Here is a 24,625-nt window from a genome sequence, read left to right as displayed (position 1 = left end):
AAGTTAAGTGATTCGGATTTTCAGTATAAAATATTTTTTGATTCAAATAATGACGAGGTTCTATTTGGTTCTGATGATGATACCCAAAGTTTTCATTATCAGGTAAATAACTTTTCAATCAACAGAAAATAGGTGTGTGTATATATATATATATATATAAATATATATATATATATATATATATATATATATATATTTTATGTGCACCAAGAAGTCCTTACGGTCTTATAACAGAGCACCGCGGATGAGCATTCAATTGGAAATTCACGCCACCTTCCTAACCGATGTCGCAAAACTTGCCCAGAGGTGGGGTTTGAACCACCTCTGGGCAAGTTTTGTTATATATATATAGCCTATCTACCTAATATAAAAATTAAAGCATTCAAAGGAAAAAAGAAATACAAAGTTTGGAAAATTGCAATACAAAAAATTGTCCCAAAAAAAAGAGGCTTCACAGAGAAATTTACAAGATAATTGATAGAAAATGAACTACTTTCTTCGTTTTCTTAGCTTTTCCTTTAATCTAATTTGAGCTTCTTGTCGTTTCCGTTCGATTTCAGAATAAGAGCAACGTTGTGTTGACATAAAAGGAACTGAGATATTCGACCCTAAGATTACACGATATATAATTTTATATTAAATATAAAATTACACAATATATTCAAAAATATATACATACATATATTCACACACACATATATATATATATATATATATATATATATATATATTAGGGATATGACTTTTTAATTTTTTTTCAAATAAAATTTTTCCTGTATCATAAATCGATGAACTTTTACCTAAAATCATGAAAAAAGGCCCAAATAGCTTTCTGCAACAAAAAAAGGTCACCCCCAAAATAAAAATTTGATTTACCATTTTTATACATTCATTTTTGACCGATGTTTTAATCTTAAGCTTAATTCTCAGCTTAATTCTATTTATTTCATTATTTTGTTATGAATTTATAAATATAACGCCACACGTTACCATGGCAACGAAACGGCCGTGTGCCGGCAAATACTTGGAATTGTTATGTGATGACGTCATTGTGTTACCACGGTGATATAGACGACTGTAACAGACTGTAGAACTTAGTAGAACATTCTGGAAGCTCTAAATAATTATATAAGCGAGCTGCTGTCAGAGCTCAGTGTTGATAATGTGAATAGTTCTATGAAGTACTCTGCGTGTAACTGAGCTAATAAGGAACTACTGTAGCGAACTAAAGACGCTGTAAGTGTACGAAGTATAAGTAGTTGTAGCATTATCGTTAGGATACGGACTGGATTATCGAACTGTTATCAACATTGACTGGATTATCGAACTATAATTGGATTACTATACAGTTAAAGTATTTTATTAATTAAACGACTTTATTAAACGGATATTTACGCTCAGCTATCCGTAAAGTCGTAACAATATTATATGATGTCTCACAAGAAAAGTCATACCACAGTAACAAAGAACAAGAAGACTTGGACTAAAAATTTGGTGAGATTTCAAGAGTCACACAGAAGAAGAGGAAGCGTGGCTGTAGAAGAACATTCACTCGATGAAAAATCCAGAATACCACTTCAATTGCAGATCGTAGGAAGATACCAGTTTCTCGGAGCATATGTTAAAGGAAGAAAAGAACGAATAGACCAAATTTCTAAGGAAATTACAAAATTGTGGGACAATAAACTGAATTTTACACGTGTGTCTGATCAAGTGATAAGAGCAAAGCTTATGAAGGTGCTGAAGGTCTATGATGAATGTGTCAAGCGTGGAAAATATGATGTTCTCAATGCATTATTTGACATCACGAAAGTGAATGGCCAGTGGTTATCCTCGGAAGATAAACGTCTATACCACCTACAAAAAGAAAGTAAAGGACAGGTGGGGTACTCAACAGGACAAGTGGCAAGTAAAGAAACCATTCACCCTTCCAAGAGAAGGAAAGTCCAGTCTGGAACAGCAATACCTTCCACATCACAAGTCCTGTCTACCACAGACAGTGGTACTGAATCTGAAAACTGCAAAAGTAAGAGTGAAGATGATGAAGACGACGACGGTGATAAAGACGATGATGAGGACACTCAGAAAAAAACTAGAAAGCACTACAAAAGTAAATTTGCTGTAAGTATGGTGACATCAAGTGGAGTTTCCACAAAGAAAGCTGCTAAAATATGCAATGTATTATCACAACAAGGTATTGATATTCCAACTCCAAGTCAATCAGCAATTTACAAGTCCATATTCAAAGAGGCAGGTAAATTAAAAAAAGAAATGATACAACAACTTAAAATGGAACAGTGGTCCTTACACTTTGACGGCAAACGAATAGATGATAAGGAATATCAGGTAGTTGTACTTCAGAATGAAAGAACTGACGTGAAACTTGATGCACTGCGTTTAAAAGATGGCAAAGCTGAAACTGTTGCTGAAAAAATTGCCAAACTTATTGATGAATACAATTTGTGGAATTCAATTAAGATGATCATTACTGATACAACAAACGTCAATACTGGGAAGAGAAATGGAGTTGTTGTGAAGTTGCAACGTATGTTTAAATTAAAGGGTGTCACAATACCACAATTTATCGGTTGTCAGCATCACGTACTAGACAGGATTCTCCGTCTGGTGATGGACGAAGAACTTGGGGGTGATACCAAATCTCCAAACATTGAATACCCATTTGTGTCTGAACTGTTGAATAAGTATGATGAACTGAAGGATAAGTTTGTGAATGGAACTGTAGAAATTCTTGATAAATCAGGGTGGAGAGACGATATGAAGTTTTTGTACCATTTAACAAGAGTGTTTAGGTTCTATGAAGAACAAAGAAACTTCCCTCTGATTCACTTTCAGAACATTCCTAATATGAGCAATGCCAGATGGAACTCAAGAGCCATTCTCGCCATTCTGGCGTTCATTCTTATGCCTGAAGCGAGAAAGAATTTGGAGAAGGTTTGCAGGTTCATTTCATATGAGTGGGCAGAACATTGGTTTAGTAGTCAAAAGTACAATGACAATGACTTCAAGAATTTATCTGATGTATTGAAGCCTTACAAAAAGGCATTGCAGTCATTCAAAAATCACTGGAAGAAAGAGCCATCCGTCATCGACATACCACGAAGTAATCAGATAGCTGAACGTGCAATCAAGGTGATGCAAGACCTGTATGCTTCCTGCAGAAAGAAAGACAAACTGCAACTTCGATTCATTCTAAGTAATAAGCGCTAGACTCTTTATGAGACGTGAGCATCATGTGACCCATGTAATAAACACAGTAGGCCTATAGACACAGACAGTTATGTATATTGTTGTACTAGACGCTTTGATACTGTTAATTTTGTAATACTTGTATAATTATATATCACATAATGTTTTTTGTTATATCACAGTACATGTTGCATAAATAAATAAAATAACAACAGGAGTATGACTCTTACAACATCTTCAGCCTTTAATATTCATTTACTGTACAAAAGTGTACCTATTGAAAATTCGATGTTTTGGTTTTGGGGTGACCTTTTTTCAAAATATGACAAAAAGAAACATCTCTTCTCTCTATTTAAATAAAATTTCATTTAATATCGATACAGGCCTAGTATGTTGCAAAAAAGTCATATCACTAATATATATATATATATATATATATATATATATATATATATATATATATTTATATATATATTTATATATATATATATTTAATCATTTATGTACACGAATGTAATCACATAATAGTATTTAGTGCGCGGGCGCGCGTGTATATATGCGTGTGTGTGTGTGTGTATATAAGTGTATATATATATATATTAGGGCAATTCCAATTTTTATATCAAATATTGGTATAGATGAGGAAAATTCTGTATAACTAAGAACAATGATGTAATTATTTTTTAGTTAAAAGTGTAAACTGATTAAGGAAAGGTATTTTAGGTGATATTTTTTATTAAAAAAGAAATATTAAAACTCTGAACTAATTATGTTTATAGCGCGCTGTGCGGAACGGTAAAATAATTAACTTTTTCATATAGTCATTCTGGGTAACATTGAATTTGCGGATAACATTGAATTAAACCTGTAATAGTTATCAATTTTTCTTTTTTTTTGGTAATTTCTTTGCCTGTTCTTCAACCAACGAGAATATGATAAATTACTTTTTTTACAGAAGTTTTACCATAGTTAAAGAAATTTTTGTATTATATTGTAAATATCAAGTAAGGTTTTTTGTATTTTGTTAAACTATTTGTCGAATTTTAACATAAACTCAAAATAATATGAACTTACATGTTTTTTACTACAAAAGAGATATAATTCCACTTAGCTAAAATAGAACAAAAATCAGGGTAACTTTGAATATTCAATTTTAACCCAAAAATATTTTTCTAGCTGTCTGGGTAACATTACGAAAATACATAATAAAAAGAGTCATCTTAATAAACATCTTTTTATTGTAGTAATCAAAATAACTATTGTAAACGTACTTTGATATTTTAATTTTTAATATTTATGGCTATTATGCTATTTATTATATGACCAATATGCTAATAATAATCTAATTTTTATTAATAATAGCAATTATCTTTATATTTTTAGCATTCGAAATTTGTCAAGAAAATGTTTGAGAACTAATCCTGGTACAAAAATTGTACAAAATCCAATTACATAAATTCTACTATTCAAAAGACAATTAGCAAAAATTAAATAGGAAATAATGTCGATTGTTAAGGCTTCTAAATTTTTCGAATTACCCAAAACAACATTTATATATAAAATAAAAAATAAACACTCTAAATAAGTGAGACACTATATTGTCTTTAGTATTGATTAAGAATATTGTTTTAAAAATCACATACTTTAGGTAAGTATATATGGAACACCAATTAGTGTTAATGACTTAAAAGTTTTGCTAAAACCTGTCAGGATGATAGCGGAAAAAACATTTTTTAAAGACAATATTTTAAAGATTATCAACCAAGCAGCCGTGGCGTTGAGCAGCCATGGAGTTGAGCAGCCGTGGCGTTCAAGCAGCCGTGGCGCAGTGGTTAGAGTTCTGGCTCAGAACCCAGAGGCCCGAGGTTCAACGCCGGCTCTAGCCCAATAAGCGACATTAATAAGGAAGGAGGCGTGAACTTCTAGTTAAATGCTCTCCCGCGGTGCTCCGTGATGACCGTAAGGACTTCTGGGAGCACCTAAATAACCTAAAAAAAAAAAAAAATCAGGTTGAAAATGGTGTTAACTTTATCTTGACAGATGTCTATTGTTGAAAGAAAAAATGCCTTTTATTGTTTCAAGAAACGTGTACAGGATTGCCATATAAAATTATTTTTCAGTAATTCAAAACCTAGAGAACAAAATAAATGGAGTAATTCCAGATAACATGTAAAACGTGGGTATAATGTGAAATATTGATGTTTAACTCAATATTGGGTAACTTTTTAAGAAATATGTTGATGTTTATCAAGTTATTGGGGACAATGAGCACGTTATTGAAGTTTTAAATATCTAAAAGTCATGCAGTTCTTTTATTGGAACATGCTTTCGAAGAAAGTTCTTTCATTGGAACATGCTTCTATTGGAACATGCTTTCGAAGATCATGCTATAAAAGAGTCTATTGTGACTCAGCCAAGTTGATTGTGATTTTTCAAGTTGAACGAGACAATGGTAATATTTTAAAAAATTGTGTCTCAAAACAGAGTACTTATGACATCTACTAACACCAAAAACCAATAGCTTGTTGAAAATTCATTTTCATCGGGTATGAGGGAACTTATACCCTGGCCAAGTCAAAAAAATTGAAATTGCTGATAAATTATTTGGAAAAATTTCAAATGAGTCCTTCTCAATTGATGAGAGTGTGTATACAATAAATGATGACATGTTGGTTGCAAAGTTCCATTTAATTTTATTCATATTCAGATATTTTGTATATAACTTTGATATTTTGTACACCTTAAACCCTGTAATTTTTTTATAGTAAATGATGTTTAGGAGTAGAGAGTTAGATATGATAGATAAAAACCTTTTTTTTCATAACCTTAAAATTTGATGTTTATTTAGTGATTTGCAATACTTTATTGAATAACTTGTTTATTGTCAAAATATTCTTATTAGATGTATTTAAAAATTATTTTAATGCAATGCAAAGAAATCTAAACTTTTAGAATAAAAAGATTAAAATTGACATTCAGTTTAATAGTATTCAAAGATACCCTAATGCAAGTGTAACTTTGAATCATTACTTGAACATTGTTTTCTTAAAAAATAACTAGAAAATTAAAAAAATTTATAAAAATCTAGAAAAGGTTTTGGAACATTAGAACACCCTTTTTATATAAAAATATTTATTTAGTTTGTAAAAATTTTACGTAGAGTTAAAACAAGCGCAAAGCATACATAGTTACCCGGAATGACTGTATCTGAAGCTTTGTAAACAAACTATCATAATTGTAGCAACTTTTTTTTTAATTAAAAAAAATCAATTTTATTTAATAATAACATAATTACAATAAAATATGAATTTAAAATTTACAAATAAACAGATTTAACACTATACATTTTAAATTATATGTTTTAAAATATGAGATATACTTTATTTGTTATACTGAAAAGTGTTGTGTTGTAGATTGTAGTATTATTTATAAACAAAAGGTCAAAAAATATTTCAGTAACAGCAACTAGACATAATATAATATAATATAAAACTGTATTTAGTTTCCCTGATAGCAATCATCTTCGAAACTGTTGAATTAAGTTTGTCAACCAAACTGATTGGATCTTTACAGAAAAACTCAGCAATATGTATCAACTATTTGAAAAATAAGTATTATTTAACAACTAAGTATGTAAATTAAGTATTAAGTATAAGTATTTGAAATAGTGTCAATTTTTTTGTTTTGTTTTTTGTTAATTCACTTCCTCAAAGCCGAGAAGACCATTAAAGACAAGAAGGCTACTTAATTGTGGTTATAACCCTCTCTCAACTCTATAACTCCAAAACACAAAGTTTTGCAAACAAGGCCGCTGCGGGGAGAAACAAGTTGAATCTGTATCAACCATTTTGAAGATAAATATTTGAAAAGAAGTAAACGTACATTCCAAAAGCCCAACAATAGCAATTATCACCAACCAAAACATCTGATCAAATCTCTAATTCAAATTCAGCCTATAAGCAGCCGTTCTAAAACAGATAATTTCAGAAAATATTAAAGTTTATTTAAATAAAGTTTTTGTTTTCATTTAAAAGAATTAGCAACCATGTGTTATGTCTCCGATTATTTTTTAACGAAGAATATGTTTCTCTTAACATTATTAAGAGTATTACAGTGATGATGACTTACATGTAAAGCTACAAATGAAAGGAAATCCAATTCTATTTACTGAATGGTTTCAAAAAGTTAATGTTTGTAAATTGAGCAGTACTAGTATGCTTGTTAATTTTGTTTTCTATTTGCATGAAGTTGTAAAGAAGGTATCAAAAAGCATATTATCAGAATTATATAAATTTTCTCTTTATAAACCACAAGTATGCTTTTAGAAGAGTTTCCGCTTCCTTCATTGTCTTATTTAAAGTCACCTTCAACATTGATTCAATATCAGGAATACTGCTGTTGGAAAATGGAGTTGTTGACTGTGTTGTTTTAATTGATGAAATGTATCTTTGATTAGTTCACATATGGAAGAAACATTAGAAACTTTTATAAAACATCTTTTAATGTTGTAGTTATAATAAATGACAATCATGCAATAAAATGCTTCAAAATGCTTCAGCATTAATAACTTTAAACAAAAAGTTTGGTCAACAAAATAACGACATGAAACCACCTCTGGTGGATTCAACAGCTCATTAATATTTGGTGTTCAAAGCTCATTAATATTTGGTGCACTATTTTTAATTCAAAGATAATGTTTAACACAAATAATAGGATTGTTAATGCAACTATTCCAGGTGATAAAATAATACAACTTTTCATGATTTTGCAACATGGATTAATGAATGGAAAAAATTACAACTTAACAGATGTAGTAAATATACTTTGACTACCCAAACAACTGCATTGCATTGATTACAATGCTGAAAGATACTGCAGATCTGATAGAAAATTTATTTTTAGAAGGATATAAGGTATGTTTCAACTAACCAGTTTCAAACTGATTTATTGAAAATACATTTCAACAAATGTAGTAAAATGAGTGGTGGATAAGTTCTATGCTAAGATATTATGTATGAAATCCCTAATTAAAGCCACTATCAATTGTTGGAGAAGCGATCTGAAACCTTATATAAATATTCACAAAAAAGACCTTTTAATGAAATTGGAAAAATTTGGCAATGATGACAGAGATCATCAAGTTCAGATTTTCAGGCATTTCTTAAAAATATTTATGGAAAATATTTTTAAGAAATGCCTGGAAAAAATCTTATAATATAAATTTTGTGTAATTACGAATATGTCATATGTTAGAAAATGTTTTAAATAATATCTAAATTTTGTTTAATAAAAACTTATTTGTAAAAAAAACTTTGAAATTAAAAATGTTTATAAAAATACAATATACCAAAATGAGTACTGTAAGGGGCCATCCATAAAGTACATATGCAGTAAAATCTCTGAACTAGGACCCCCCTCCTTCTCCTTGTATGAACCATGTACGCTTTCTCCTTGTATGAACTTGTACGCTTTCAAAGACCCCTTCCCCTCTGCGTATGTACGCATTTTTTTTCAAAATAACCCCCCCCCCCTCTCTTTTCCCCAACGCATAAATATTTCAAAACATTAAAAACAAAAAAAAATTTAGTTTATTTGACATTTCTCTGTACTTAATTAAAACTTAAAATGTTATTTAATATACTTATTTAAATCTTAAAATAACATATTTTAACATTTAAAGAGAAAAGATAAAAAACCAGTTTGCGTTCAGTAATTTAGGAGAGATAGTCGAACCTCATATGTACTGTCTTTAACATCCCTCTCCCTCCCTCCTTGTACGCTTTTGGAAAAGCCCTCCTCCCCCCATACCTGCGTATGTACTTTATGGATGGCCCCTAAAGTGAAAAGAACATTCAACAACATGAGTTGTAGATCATATTATAGATCATTTATAGATTTGAGATTGTTTGCAATCACTTATCTCTACAATTAGATTTTACTAATCTCCTAAAGATATAAATTTGAAGATATTTCTCATATTTGACAGAAATTAAAACATTTTTGTATTGCAACTTTTGATACTTTTAGGTAAAAGAATATTTTTTACGAGTAGAGTTCTTGATATGTTTATTGATTATATAATTTAAAAACTTTTTGTTATACAATTATACAGAAGTTATACAGGGGTTATTGAATATTTAGAACATTTTTAAACAAAATAATAAAACATTAACTACAATTTCCAAATATATACATATATTTTAAATTGGATATTTAAGACAGTTCTCACTTTGACGTATAATTAAATGAAAGTATTTCAATAAGACGCAACTCTTACTATTACTATGGTATTAAACAATGCCTTAAAAATTTGCTCATTGAACTTAAAGCACTAATTAATAATTGGTTTGATTAAAGACTGCGGGAAAAAAAACTGTATATATATACACTCCTGTCCATAAGTTTGGACGCACCTATCGCAACTAGATATTAAAAGAAAAATGTGTCAGAATAATTTTGATTTGTGACTTTAATAAAACAAATCGATAATTTTATGTTCTAATATTAGTTTTATAGAAGAAAAAAAAATATAGTATCAAAAATTATAACTAAAATAAAATATTTTTATTTAAATCATCTTTTCGTCAAAATGGCCACCTTTAACTTTGACTATCGCTTGGCAGATACGTAGCATGTGATCAATCAATTTTTTTAAATATTCCTCATCAATATTTTTCCATATGTTTTGGATTGCCTCCCAAAGATCATTTTTACCCCTTGGTGGAGTTTTTCGGACTTCTCTATCTAAATGATCCCACAATAATTCAATTGGGTTACAATCAGGACTCTGCGGTGGCCAAGTCATGACCTTCAACAATCCTTCCTCTTGTTTTTCATTTAAATATTGCTTAACCACTTTAGCAGTGTGTTTAGGATCATTATCTTGTTGGAACACAAATCATTTGCCAATTAATTCGGTTCCACAGACTAAAACATGTTCTTTTAAAATCTTTAAATAGACTTCTTTTGTCATTTTCCTGTCAATTTTGGTGATTGATCCCACTTGGTCACCACCGAAACAATCCCAAACCATTATATTCCCACCTCCATGCTTAATTGTTTGCATAGTACATTACTCCAACATTCTTTCTTGTACCCGATGACAAACAAATGACCGACATTTATTCCCAAAAATCTCAAACTTTGATTCGTCTGACTAAAGTACTCTATTCCACTCTTCTACAGTCCGATTCTTGTGTTCTTTGGCACAGACTAATATTTTTTGTTTGTGGACAGTTGTAAGACGTGGTTTTTAACAGCCACACAACCTCTAAGCTCTACTTCAAGAAGTCGCCTTTTTACTGTCGTTGTACTTATTTTTGTGGTATGTTTATTAAAATCAGCTGCTAAATCTGGCACTGTGCGTCTACGATTTCGTAAAGAATTACTATGTTCTTATCCTCTTTTTTCGTAGTAGAACGAGGTCTCCCTACTCTTTTACGATTGCAGAAAGACCGCGTTTTTTTTCTTGATTAGAAAAGCCTAAATTAAGAAGGGTCCAAATTTCTATACATTTTTCTAAATTTATCTGCCCTCTTTTTGTCATTTTAAATAACGAATCTAATAAGAATACTAAAATAAAAATAATTAATTTGAAAAATTAAGAAATAAAGTTAAAAAAATTTTCTTACCAAAAATTGATGGTTCAAAATCAATCAAATCATTAATTTTCAAAAACTAAAGATTTATTAACTTTTTAAAACAGAAAAAAAAAAAAATCTTATAACACACTCAGCTTAAAAGTTTAACTAATAATGAGAATAGACAAAATAAAAAGTAATCTTATTTAAAAATTTATTTATTTTACGATACAAGTGGATATCGCTTAAAAATGTTTCTGCTTATTTTATTTTGTAAATAATAACAAACTTAATAATGTAAGAATATATTTCTTTTTAAAAATATCTCTCATTAACTATGTTCTCAAAGTACTTTATGATGAGACCAATGTTGAAACTCTTGATTAATTTTATTTATGAGTTAAAACGCATTTTGTTTATTTTTGTAAGGTGCGTCCAAACTTACGGACAGTAGTGTGTATATATATATATATGCAACCCTCGGAGTTAGGAAAAATGCGCTTGGCAATAATTTGGCAACCTCAATCTTTTAAAGGTCAGCAAAATCTTTGTTAGTTGTTTTTCTAATAATTGCCGGTCGATATACTTCCAAAGATGCTCAATAAGATTGAGATCTGGGCTCTGTTAAGACCATTCAAAAACTTTGATTTTTTGTGATTTAAAATATTCCTTAACAGATCTGGCACAATCCTTTGGATCATATTCTTGTTGTAAGATTCATTTGCAAGTTATTTTATGCTTTGCATGTGGAGCATAACATTCTTTATGATGTCTAAATAAACTCTCTGGTCCATAATACCTTCTATGTGATGAATGGGACCCACATTGTCATGACTAAAACATACTCAAACCATTACATTTTCTCCTCCATGATTAACAGTGAGTAACTGATATTTTGAATTAATCTGTCTCCTACTGGGCGCCTAACATACCTAATTCCGTCACTACTGAATAACATAAACTTTAATTCATCAGAAAAAAAGACTTTTGAGCAGTCATTAACTGACCAACTAATATATTTCGCAAATTTTATTCTGGTTTTTAAATTTCTTGCAGATATTAGCGGCTTCTAAACTGGACAACAGCCATGGAGATTACTTTGTCATATCAACATTTATTTGTATCGACCCTACAGTTTGTGCCATAAAAGTGATGCATAAATGAATTAAGTTAGACAGCAGACTTGTGAGGATTATTTTTGGAATACCTTACTAACAATCTATCAGACTATTCAGTTGTAACTTTAGGTCTTCTAGAGCGAGGTTTGCTTTCAATAGTTTTGCGCAGACAAAATCTTTTCATAATGTGACTTATTCCTGGTTTAGAAACATTGTAAAGTTCAGAAATCTGCCTGTAAGTCATTTTATTTCCCACAGCTTTTATAATTAATTCCTTTATTTCCTTTGAAACTTCCATAGCTTTTCCCATGCTTTTAAAATAATGCTAAGTAATTGAATTATAAAATTTTACCAATATTTTGGCAATTAGTTATACTTCACTGCCTTTGAAATATCTCAAAGTAATAAAATTATTAAATTTCACAAATATTTTGACCTTAAACTTTGCTTTTGTTTACAAAAAACATGATTTAGTTGCGGGGTATGATACTGTTTATAAACTTTTGCCTGGAAGCTTTTTCAAAAAAACAATTAAAAGTTTATTAACCTTTCAATTTACAACTTTTGTGGTTTGTATTTTAAATTGAAATAATATAGAGCACATTTGGTAAAGTTATGCCATAAAAACTGAAAAAAAAAAGACGTTTCTGAACTTTTGCACACTACTGTATGTGTATATATATATATATATATATATATATATATATATATATATATATATATATATATATATATATATATATATATATATATATATATATATATATATATATACATATACATATATATATATATACATATACATACATATATATATATATATATATATATATATATATATATATATATATATATATATATATATATATATATATATATATATATATATATATGTAAATATATATATACATAACATCACATATAACATAATTATATACACATAACATCACAAATAACACCACACTGAAAAAGATGGCAAAAGACTTAGTATATATTGAGTATATCTATTGAGGGTTTGGGCAAGCAATATCTATGTACCAAAGACATTTATCATGCTAAAAAATAACTTAACAGATTAATATTGTAGCAAATTACAGGAGTATTCAAATAACAGATTTTGCAGATTAATTTACAAAAATTCTTCACTACAAATTATTCATTTAGCATAATATCTTGTAGTGAATATTATGGTAACAAAAATAAACACTTTATTTCTATTCTGCATGATTAAAGTTGGTATATAGCATATAACATAGGATGTAGAGCCAGGTAAAAAAATTTGGCCCAGCTCCAATATTTTAAAAAATTTATATGTAAAATTTTTAAAGATAGAAGAAAAAAAGAATAGCACTTTGAGATAAAATTACCTGCCAGGTTCAAATCACTTGATTCATCTTCCAGATAGTTTTCTTTTCCAGAACTCTCAATTAAAGAAAGATTTAAAGGTAATGAATTCTTCATGCTGTGAATGTTGTTAGGTACAGATCCTTGTCTAAAAAATTTGTTAGTAGCGTTTTCTAATGGTTTGCACGGTAATATAGAGTTTTGTTTATTAGAACTGCTAAGTTGATGTTTATTTGGTACTCCAAAACTAAGATCTGATTTTAAACTACATTCAGTTAGAATTGCAACATTTGAAGAGAAGCATTTATTGGGTAACACTTTACTACTTGGAGGTGTCATATGAACTGGAGATTTAAGACTTAAAACATCCAAACCTATCGACTTATTAAGATTTTCAGTTAATTTTTCTTGTATCTGAACTGAATGTCTAGATACGCTATTATTGAGAGGGAACGGTGATGTCATGCTTCTAGCTTTTAAAACACGCTGACTTGGTGTTAAACGAGTTACTTCTTGACTTTTGCATCTTACTTCATCATCAAGACTCATAAGCAAGTTATCAAAATCATCAAGATCATTAAAATCAATTAACTGTCTTTTTGGAGTTGAAACTATTTCAGATTTATCAAGGACACATTCTGTACTTTTTTTAAAAATGTCTGTTTTAATCTTAGTAAATATATCATTTTTATTCTCTGATTGATTGTTGGAATTTCTTTTATTTGTTTTGTGTTCATAGCATTCAATATGGCTTGATATAATAGCATCCAAGCCATCATTTAGATCAATATCAATCATGTCAAATGATGATTTAACTGTTTTATTAAAATCAATAGAGTTTTTTGAAAGAGTTGGAATTTTTTGCTTTTCAGATAATAGTTTATTTTTTTCAGATTTTGGACAAACAGGTGTTGTACAAATATTTGAATTGATTGAAGTTCGGCAACTGGTTGAACTTGTAGAAGCTGTGCAAGTAGTTGAACTTAAAGGTGTTGTACAAAAAGATCTCTTTTTAGAAAATTCTTGTTTCTCATATGGTGTACCATTAGTTAGAACATTATTGGTGCTTGCTACAGTACTATTAGTAACAACATGTTCTAATGCAAGAGGACTTGAATTTATTTTGTTGTTCATAGCAAGAAGACGAGGTGATCTATAAAAATTATAAACTCGTTATAAAAAACAATAATCAAAAAAAATTTCCTTTTAAAATAAAAAAAATCAAGTTACCTTCTCATGCATGAATCTTCTATTGCGTTAAAACCTAAAATTAAAGATTAAAAATGAAAAAAGAGATGATTATTACCTAATAAAATTTTATTCTTAGATCTTATTTTTATCAAATTTTATGAAAACAATATTAGGCTAGCTGAAATTGGACCCATAAAAATACAGGTCTTTGTAAGTCTATTCCAAATCAAACTTTTTTATACTTTTTTATATATCCTAGCTTTCTGGATCCCTATAATACGGGTCTTTACCAAACCTACCATTTCTATACACATCTATTCCACACCGATTATTTCTATACCTATTCCTTAGTTACTTCAATATTTTTTAGTAAAATAATTTTGTTCTGAAAAAAAACTTTAAGAGCAAAAAACTTAAAACGCTCACCTTTTCCGCATCCACTGAGCTTATAAGAGACTAGGTTTGTTTTTCTGCTAAATGCATTTCATTGATTGCTCAGTGATTAAGTGCGCTCAGTGTTGTTATGGAGGGTTTAAGACCTCATCTTAGCGTAATAAATTTTGAAAATTTTTTAATCTTGCTTATATATTTATAGCAAAAAAAAGATTTCTATAATTTAAAATAAAATTTTAAAGTTTCCTCATTTTATAGATATATTATACGTGATTATTCCATAAAATGCCTGCAAACTCAACATATGCTAAAGACGTTTACACTTACAGACATTTGTACTAGGGTGGCTCTTAAAAAAATTTTTTGAAAAAAACCTGTTCCTACCCCTTTACTTTGTTCTATATAATACTAAAACACTAGGTTTAAAATTTTTTTGAACAAAAAATTATTTTAGGGGTAGCTCAAGACCCTTAAAAATTTGATTGGTCCTTAAAATTTTGAAAATAAAAGTTCTTCTAAAGTATGTCAACCTGGTACTCAAAAGAAGCGAAATTATATAAAAATCAATTTACAAAAAAATAACTTTTTTCTTAATAAATGCATAAAAACTAGTTTTTAAGCTGAAAATAAAAAAAGTCATTATTTTCAAGTTTTAAAAAAATAGTTTTTTAAACATGCTTTTTTTGTAAAGTGATTACTGTTTTTGAAGTTTTTATATAATTTCGCTTCTTTTGAGTACCAGGTTGACATACTTTAGAAGAACTTTTATTTTCAAAATTTTAGGGACCAGTCAAATTTTTAAGGGTCTTGAGCTACCCCTAAAATAATTTTTTGTTCAAAAAAATTTTAAACCTAGTGTTTTAGTATTATATAGAACAAAGTAAAGGGGTAGGAAAAGGTTTTTTTCAAAAATGTTGTTTTAAGAGCCACCCTAGTACAAATGTCTGTAAGTGTAAATGTCTTTAGCATATGTTGAGTTTGCAGGCATTATATGGAATAATCACGTATAATATATCTAGGAACAAGTTTTTTTCAAAAATGTTGTTTTAAGAGCCACCCTAATTTGTACGTAACGCTATATAATGGAACTAAGAAGATCTTAAACCACTAAAACATAGTCATAAAAAAAAAAGTTCATTCTTATGATTATGATTAAAAACTAAAGAATAATATTAAATGCCAATCTAAAAGTTAAGTCAAAAAAATTTTGGGCATTGATGTTTGTGGTTTGTGGCAGAATAAACCTTTATGCGTCAAGTTTCCTTTTGCATTTATCTTACATTTTTTAATTAATTTTAATTATGTTGCATACAAATGGATAAAAATATATAAAACTGGTACAGATATATCATTTTCACGGATAAGAGATTGTATTTATTACTATCTCTTTATAATTGTATTTATAGCAATAAATAAATAGTTTTTGTCTTTATTAGAATATATCCAATAAAAATATATTCCATACATCTTAAATAGAAAGAGTTTTTAGAAAAAATTTAAATAAAATCTTATTTCTAGTTGGTTTTTTTAGTTTTTTGCCACGAAGTGACGTCAGATACGCAAACAATTGTGGCTTCAACAATTTACGAAAAAGCCTCGACTATCATTTTTAAAGGTCTAAGAAGCAGATGATTTTAGCAATCAGAAATTATCGAGAGAGGGGCAAATCTAAAATTGAAGTTTCAAATTTTTCACTTCAATGAGACAATATGTTTCGCATTTTTTCAATCTTGTCAATTTTTTTAAATATAATAACCTGCAAAAAATCAAAATAAAACAGATTGAGCAAAAAAGACTTGTAATTATTAGAAAAGTTTACTTACATTACATATGATCCTGAATAAAACGTTATAAGTGGATTTTTTACATTTTATAAACAATATATATATATATATATATATATATATATATATATATATATATATATATATATATATATATATATATATATATATATATATATATATTATATATATATATATATATATATATATATATATATATACATATATATATATATAATCAAATAACATATTTGTTTTTATACAGTGGGTGCAAAAAGTATCTGACACAAAGGAAAAACTTTATTTAATTAAAGACCATTCAACAAAATAACATAAACAAACACTATTCTAATGTAATTTTACATGGGAAATATAAATATCATATCAAAACGACAATTGCAATTTTGTAAAAGTTAAGGTTCAAAAAGTATCCAACACATCGTAAAAAAAGAATTTGATTCGCCAATAATTTGTCATCCGCTATGTTCGAGGGAACATTCTAGAATAAGAAAACGTTGAAACATTCTAGAATGCAAAAGAACGTCATAGAACCTTTTTAACTGCAGTCATTCATTACCTGACATTTTCATTGAAAGGTGGCCTAAATTTTACGCTCTTCAACAATGCCTAAAACTGCAGAATAGTCTGAATCAACTAGAAAATCAATTATTCGGCTGCACAGAGATGGTTTGGGATATAGAATAATTTCATCTGTGTTAAATATCCCAATTTCGACAGTTGGTGATACTGTTCGGAGGTGGAAATCCTTCCATCTTTCGACTAGTCTGCCTTGTTCAGGGCGTCCTACAAAAATATCTGACCGTACAGTTTTGAATTTAGTTTGAAAAGTACAGAAAAAGTACACAAAAAGACTTGCAATCATCTAGGACAAACGTTTGCAAGAATACAATTAGGACAGTTCTTCGAAAGAGGATTCCACTCTCGGTCACCAAGAAAAACCCCTCTTTTGAAGGAAATTAACGTAAAGAAACGCTGGAACTTTGCTGAAGAGCACTTGAGTAAACCTTCAAGCTTTTGGGATAAAATATTATGGTCAGATGAGACTAAAATAGAGTTGTTTGGTCGGAACTGTGTCAGTCGTGTTTGGAGGCTGAAGAACTCTGCGTTTTACCCGAAGAACACCATCCCAACAGTGAAGTTTGGAGGTGGCAGCATAATGTTTTGTGGTTGTTTCTCTTCTGCAGGCCCTGGGGAATTGGAAATCATAGAAGGAAGGATGAACTCCGAAATGTATCGGGGCATTCTTGAGAGATGTCTTGTGAAGTCAGCCAAAAAATTGAACCTTCCTTGAGGTTGGATATTCCAACAAGACAATGACCCTAAGCACACAACTAGGGCAACTCGTGCATGGTTTCAGGAGAGGGAAATTGACTTATTGAAATGGCCAAACCAATCACCTGACCTCAATCCAATTGAAAATCTGTGGCAGGAATTGAAATTGAGGGTACAGGAGAGAGATCCAAGAAATCTTATCCAATTGAAATAAATATGCAAGGAAGAGTGGGCTAGAGTTCTTATTAGCATATGAGCTAATCTTGTGAACAAGTATTCAAATCGTTTAGAAGCAGTTTTGGTTGCTAAAGGTCACATGGCAAAGTATTGAGTAAATTTTTTACTATGTGATGGATACTTTTTGAACCTTAACTTTTACAAAATTGCAATTATCAAGTTAACATTATATGATATTGATGTTTTGATATGATATTTGTATTTCCCATGTAAAATTACATTAGAATAGTGTTTGTTTATGTTATTTTGTTGAATGGTCTTTAATTAAATAAAGTTTTTCCTTTGTGTTGGATACTTTTTGCACCCACTGTGTATATGTATATGTATATGTATATGTATATATATATATATATATATATATATATATATATATATATATGTATATATATATATATATATATATATATATATATATATATATATATATATATATATATATATATATATATATTATATTGTTTATATAGGGATGGTTAAGCGCAACAAAGTTTAAAAAAAATTAGTTTATATTCAAGTTAAAAAATGATTTATGTTTCTTCGCTAACACCAATACACTATATTAAAATTTTTAAGCGCACTGAACTGCAATTATTTTTAATTTTTTTGGTTTAGTGGCTTTTGTTAAGAGCTTTTAAATTTTGAGTTAAATTATCTCATTTCAACATATTTGTGCACACATACTGTTGCCGTTTTTTAAAAAACACCTAAAGGTCAAAAAAATCAATTTTGACTTTTTTACAAAATAGGCCAGTTTAGATGTCTCCAAATATTATTGAATACATATTTTCAAAGAGTTCTGAAAAAATTCATAAAAATTACTCGTTTCAAAAAACGTTTTACAAAGAGTTTCTCCTAATAATTTTTTATTAATTGCGTTTTTCTCGAAAATTGTAATAAGCATATTAAGGCGTTTTGAAAAATGGCTAAAGCATATATTTATAGTAAAAAAATTAATGTAGCAAAAAAACCTTTTACTTGTCAAAAAAAGATTTTAAATTTTTTTTTATCTACAGGCTTTTTTTTTTTTTTTTTACCTCCACAGCAGCACCTTCTGGAGTAGCAGGACTGTCATATTAAGTTTCAGACAATTTATTTTCAGACCATCTGCAGCTTATTAGGACTAATTACCTGAGCACATTAATAACATAAGTATCTCAATCACAACACATACGCAACAAATTTTTTCTCCTGGTGCTTTGATATTTTTAGAAATTTTAGCTTTTTTAAAATCTTTTCATTTGTTTAAGTGTATAATATCGTTACATATGTTTGTATATAATCTCTATAAAACTTCAAAAGTATTTTGTATTTTAAAATAATCAAAAAAAATAAAAAAAAAAAAGTTGCCAGTGGTAGGACTCGAACCATGGCTTCCTTGTTTAGAAGCTCAACGTGCTATCCACTCGGCCACGCTGACACGTTGTTAAACGAAAATTTTTAAAACTATATAATGATTTTTTTAACGGAAATAAATGTTAAAGATCAAAATTAAGGAGAGCTTGACACAATGCAATTTTCAAGTAAAAATCAAACTGTAAAACTTCATAAATGTTTCAGTATGTTTTGACATTACTTAATTTAAAGTTTACGTACGTTAGATATTTGCATACACGCTTGTTCACGTTTTCTTATTAAAAAAAAATGCTGCGACTCTTTCTCGCCACTACCTCGGTTGCAATGGCTGCCAAGGGTTTCATGTCAAACATGCTCGAATGAGCACTAACACTACTACTACTACTAACACTACTACTACTACTACTACCACTACCACTACTACTACTACTACTACTACTACTACTACTACTACTACTACTACTACTACTACTACTACTACTATTACTACTACTACTACTACTACTACTACTACTACTACTACTACTACTACTACTACTACTACTACTACTACTACTACCACTACTACTACTACTACTAAAAGAATTAAGTTCAGCAATAACATACAAGACTAAACTAAAATATATATACTTTTTAATGCAGCAAAAACAGTAAAAAAATATAAACAAAGTTGTGTTAATTATATGTATTTTTTTTAAAACTCATTTTTTTTAAACTCACGCACCTACATTTTTTTTACACTTTTATACCTGTATTTTAATTTTTTTAAACTCATGCATCTATATTTTTATATATATCTATATATTTATATATCTCTCTCTCTATATATATATATATACATATATATATACAGCTTTGGCTAAAAGTTTGGAACACCCTTGCATATTTGAAGGAAACGACACATTTTGTGTTATAACAGCAACATATATTTTATATAACTACCATAACAATACGAAATTAATCTACAGTCAGTAGGTCATTAAAAATCCTAGTGAGTATTTTTTATATTGTCCTCGACTCTTCAGAACAGCTTCTATACGCCTGGGCATCGAGGTCACCAAATTCTTACAATACTGCTGACTCACTTCTGTCACCCATACACGTTTTATAACCTCTATTAGATTCTTTTCTAACGTTGGTGCTTGCTCAGCAACCTTTTGTTTAATTAAGGTCCACATATTTTCAATGGGATTGAGGTCTGGGCTTGATCCTGGCCATGGACCTAGACAGACGTCTACACATGCACATGAACCTTAGAACGTAAACAAGTCAGACACTGCATAAGAAATTTATAGTTTTACATATGATTGGTTGTGTGTCTCTCATAATGAACAACAGCTGATACTGAAATCAATGGTACATTGATTGTATAAGCTATAAATATCTTTGTATTCAAGCGTAAGATATGAAACAACGCTTATTCTGTAGCTTGTCTTTTATATTTCAACAACTGACACTAATTAGTGCAAATTAGTCATTGTGGCATAGTCTATAACCGCCCAAATTAGCTAAAACGCCCAAAATGCAAGGGTGTTCCAAACTTTTGGCCTAAGCTATATATATATATATATATATATATATATATATATATATATATATATATATATATATATATATATATATATATATATATATATATATATATATATATATATATATATATATATATATATATATATATATATATATTTATATATATATATATATATATATATATATATATATATATATATTTATAAATTTTGTTTTACATTAAAAAAAAATAAAAAATATCTCAACAGTATTAACTATATAAGCTATACTACCCACTCAAATGAAGTTAGAATTATAGAAATAAGTTAGATTTTAAAAATAAATTCAATAAAAAAATTTAGATTATTTTAAACAATGGTGATTTTTCCTGTAAAAATAAAAAAACTCTTTGCATTATTTTAGAATAAAAGAAACTAAAACTTGCAAACATAGGTTGAAAAGTTACTTTACCATAACCAATTTAAATGAAAATATACTGACTCATCAGTCAGTATATGTATACCTGCCCCCACTAACTCTTTTTTGGTATCTCCTCATTAGTGACATTATTTTTTAGACCAAAACAATCAGTAAAACCTAAACTATTTGTTTAATTTGATTTTGAGAGTTATACAATAATAATTTTAAAAAATAAACAAGAAAAGAAATTCACACCAACAGAGTTAACTCCTTCCAAAAAACGTTTCAATTCATCATTAAACTTTGTAGCAACAGTTTTTTGTATAGAGCTCCGTGTGGTTAGCCTAAATAAAAACTAAATGATTAAAAAATGAATTAAACAAGTTTTGACTTGAAAGTGTTTTAAAAATTTTCGAAAACAATATTACCGCTTTGGTTTTGACACATGCAAGGAATTTGAAAATGGTAGGTTTCTAAGCTTCCATGTGGTCAACAAACTTTCATCAGTTTCTTTTTGAATCAAATCAGAGTTTTTCTAATCAGTTTTATTTCAATTTATTTTTTGATAATACTTTGCTCAATAAATTTGAATTAAATAATTTTAAAAGTGTTTAAAAGAAATTTCTCAAAATTAAGGAATTTAACTACTTAAATTTTTTTTTGAATCTATTTGATCTTGATTACCTTTTTAGAGATTCTTTTTATAATTGATGTAATGTCTGATTTTTTGCGTCTCCCTACAAAAAAAATATAACAAAAAAAGAAATGAACAGAAAAAAAATTGAAAAATTAAACAAAAATTTTTTTTTTATATTTGTGAAAAAAAATCTCAGCTTTCCAAAACAACTTCATTTACAGTTTTTAACATGCTTTTTGGTACCTGAAAATGCACGTCGTGGGCTTGGTGAGTTGTTGTCCCAAGTAATTTCTATTGTGGATTCATCTGATGAGTTACATGAAGGTGAATAAACTCTAGACCGCTTTACTCTATGTTGAATATCATGGCAAGTTTTGTGCTTCCTACCTTTAAATAGGAGAATATTGTAAAAATGTTGAGGTCTAAATTTAACACTTTGAAATATATATAAATATAAATTATTATAATATATATAAATAAGATCAATAAAAACTAAAATATAAAAAGAATATTAAAAAATAAATTAAAAATTCCATCATTCAATGATGGGTCAGATTGAGACTTTCAAACCAATTTACCAAAGAATGCTAGAATTTATAAAACAATTTTTTTTCAATAATTAGGAGCTATCTGCTGGCTTCACACAACTTCAATTTTCTCAATCAAACTACTTATGGATATTAAGGTAGCGCAACAACTTTCTCAATAGGAATATTATCAGGGAAACTGCTAGGCCAGGGATTAATAATCTGTATACCCTGCTGTGTAATTCAGTCTTTCAGATACACTCAGCAGTGTTTACAGGTGCAATATCATGTTAAAATGCATGTAGTAATGACCAGTTTTTATTATATAAAGTAATCCTTTAATATTAGAGCACTGATATCTTGCAGCCTTGATTGTATTTTATAAATGAAATACATCAAATTAATTATTTAATTTTTAAAAAAAATATTGCAATGTTTGAAGATGTCAAACTTCAAAGCATTATGCTTCAAAAGTAAATTTTTCTTGTAAACAACTTTATAATTTCGTAAGTTTAAAACAAAAAATTCTATTAATTGTAACACAAAAAACATTTAAATTTAAAATCAATAAAAAACAAATTAAAAAATTTAGTTTTCAAAAAGTTATTTTGCAAAATTTAACAAATTTTTTAAATTAGTTAATTTGCTAAAAAGTAAAAAAATCTCAGCAGCAGATATTTATAAAACTTTTCAATTTTCAAATATTTATAAAACTTTTGAGTTTAGCACTTTAAATAAATAGAAAGCAATTAAACTTTGTTTAAAAGCAGCAAATTAAATTATTGTAAAGGAGAGAAAGGGGGCACATTCGGACAATTTTTCAAAAAGATGCCACAACTTTGCTGGAAAAAATTAAAATTTTTGTTGTTGTTGGGATAGTTTAGAAAATGTAATAAAAAAAACAAGAAATGTTCCTTAAAATTTCATTTCTTTATTTTAATAAATTTTCTTAATAATCAAATTGAAAAAATAAAGTTCATAAAAATCAAGCAAGCAAAAATGTGCAAAAATGAAACTATAATATCATCCCCGAATCTCTTGACATGCTGCATTGTTTGGCAGATGAAGTTTAGCAAAGACATCTGCAATTAGCACCAACCATTTATTTTGTATATCAGTAAAGGAAAAAAATTTTGAATTGTTTGATTTTGTGAGCGGTGACATGGTTTTTTTTAATGCTTATTGGTGATTCCTTTCTATTGACATACTTTGTAAAAAAAGACTTTTCTAGAAAAATCATTCTCTGCAAAAAAAATCGAAGTTTCAAATTTTCTACTTGGATGAGACAATATATTTCATATTTTTTCAATCTTGTCAATTTTTTTAAATACATTAACTTAAATACAAAACTTCATAACAGTTTAAGCAAAAAGAACTTGTAGTTATAAGGAAAGTTTTTTTATATCCTGAATAAATATTATAAGTTATATAAGGGGATTTGCTACTTTTGCATATTACATATTTGTTTATTGTTATATTAAGTTATATTAGATGCTACACAATAAAGCCAATTTAGAGAAACAGCTTGAAAAGTGTTGATTAATTATAATTGGTATAAGAGTTTATAAAATGGTTCTTATTTTTCCAAAATAATGTATATACGTTAGGAAAAGTTTTGAAAACTAAATTTGCTATAATTAGACAATTTATTTAAAAATTTACCTTTGCCGCAGTTCAGAAGATTGTTTACCTTGACTTAAAGTTTTTAGTCACATTTTGAAATTACGCTTTTCAAAAAATTAGGCAAACAATTGTTTTTAAAAAATAACTTATAACCATAATAAAAACTATAATCATAATAAAAGGATCTTTAGAAAAATAATACTCTCTTTTTATGCGAGCAACAGCATGCCTTTCCTGAGAAGGCTTGAGTCAAAAAACTTATTGTCAGACAATCAATACGATTTCCGATCTTCTTAATCTACGGCTGACTTGCTGACTACTTGAAAGTGTGCATTAGATGGTGGTGAGGCTAGGGCTATTACTCTAAAGCTTTATCTAAAGCTTTCAATAAAGTTTGGCATGTCGG

At 28.4% G+C, this 24,625-nt stretch overlaps 1 protein-coding gene across 4 annotated transcripts in view; it reads right to left on the bottom strand.

Annotated features, from left to right (window-relative positions):
- Positions 1-406: 406 nt before the first annotated feature.
- LOC100206910 (uncharacterized) overlaps positions 407-24,625 on the bottom strand; it is a 50,254-nt gene continuing 26,035 nt past the window's right edge. For all 4 annotated transcript variants that reach the window (XM_065804564.1, XM_065804565.1, XM_065804566.1 and 1 more), the window contains 7 exons: positions 22,313-22,456; positions 22,117-22,169; positions 21,861-21,967; positions 21,688-21,776; positions 14,480-14,513; positions 13,273-14,402; positions 407-608 (listed from right to left, as the gene is read on the bottom strand). In XM_065804564.1, the coding sequence (XP_065660636.1) occupies positions 490-608; positions 13,273-14,402; positions 14,480-14,513; positions 21,688-21,776; positions 21,861-21,967; positions 22,117-22,169; positions 22,313-22,456 (1,676 nt within the window). In that variant the 3' untranslated portion in view covers positions 407-489. The remainder of the gene's footprint in view (positions 609-13,272; positions 14,403-14,479; positions 14,514-21,687; positions 21,777-21,860; positions 21,968-22,116; positions 22,170-22,312; positions 22,457-24,625) is intronic.

This window comes from Hydra vulgaris, chromosome 09 (genome assembly GCF_038396675.1).
Source record: "Hydra vulgaris chromosome 09, alternate assembly HydraT2T_AEP".
Taxonomy (NCBI): domain Eukaryota; kingdom Metazoa; phylum Cnidaria; class Hydrozoa; order Anthoathecata; family Hydridae; genus Hydra; species Hydra vulgaris.
The sequence above is the reverse complement of the archived record's forward strand: the minus strand, read 5'-3'. Positions and strand labels throughout refer to the sequence as shown.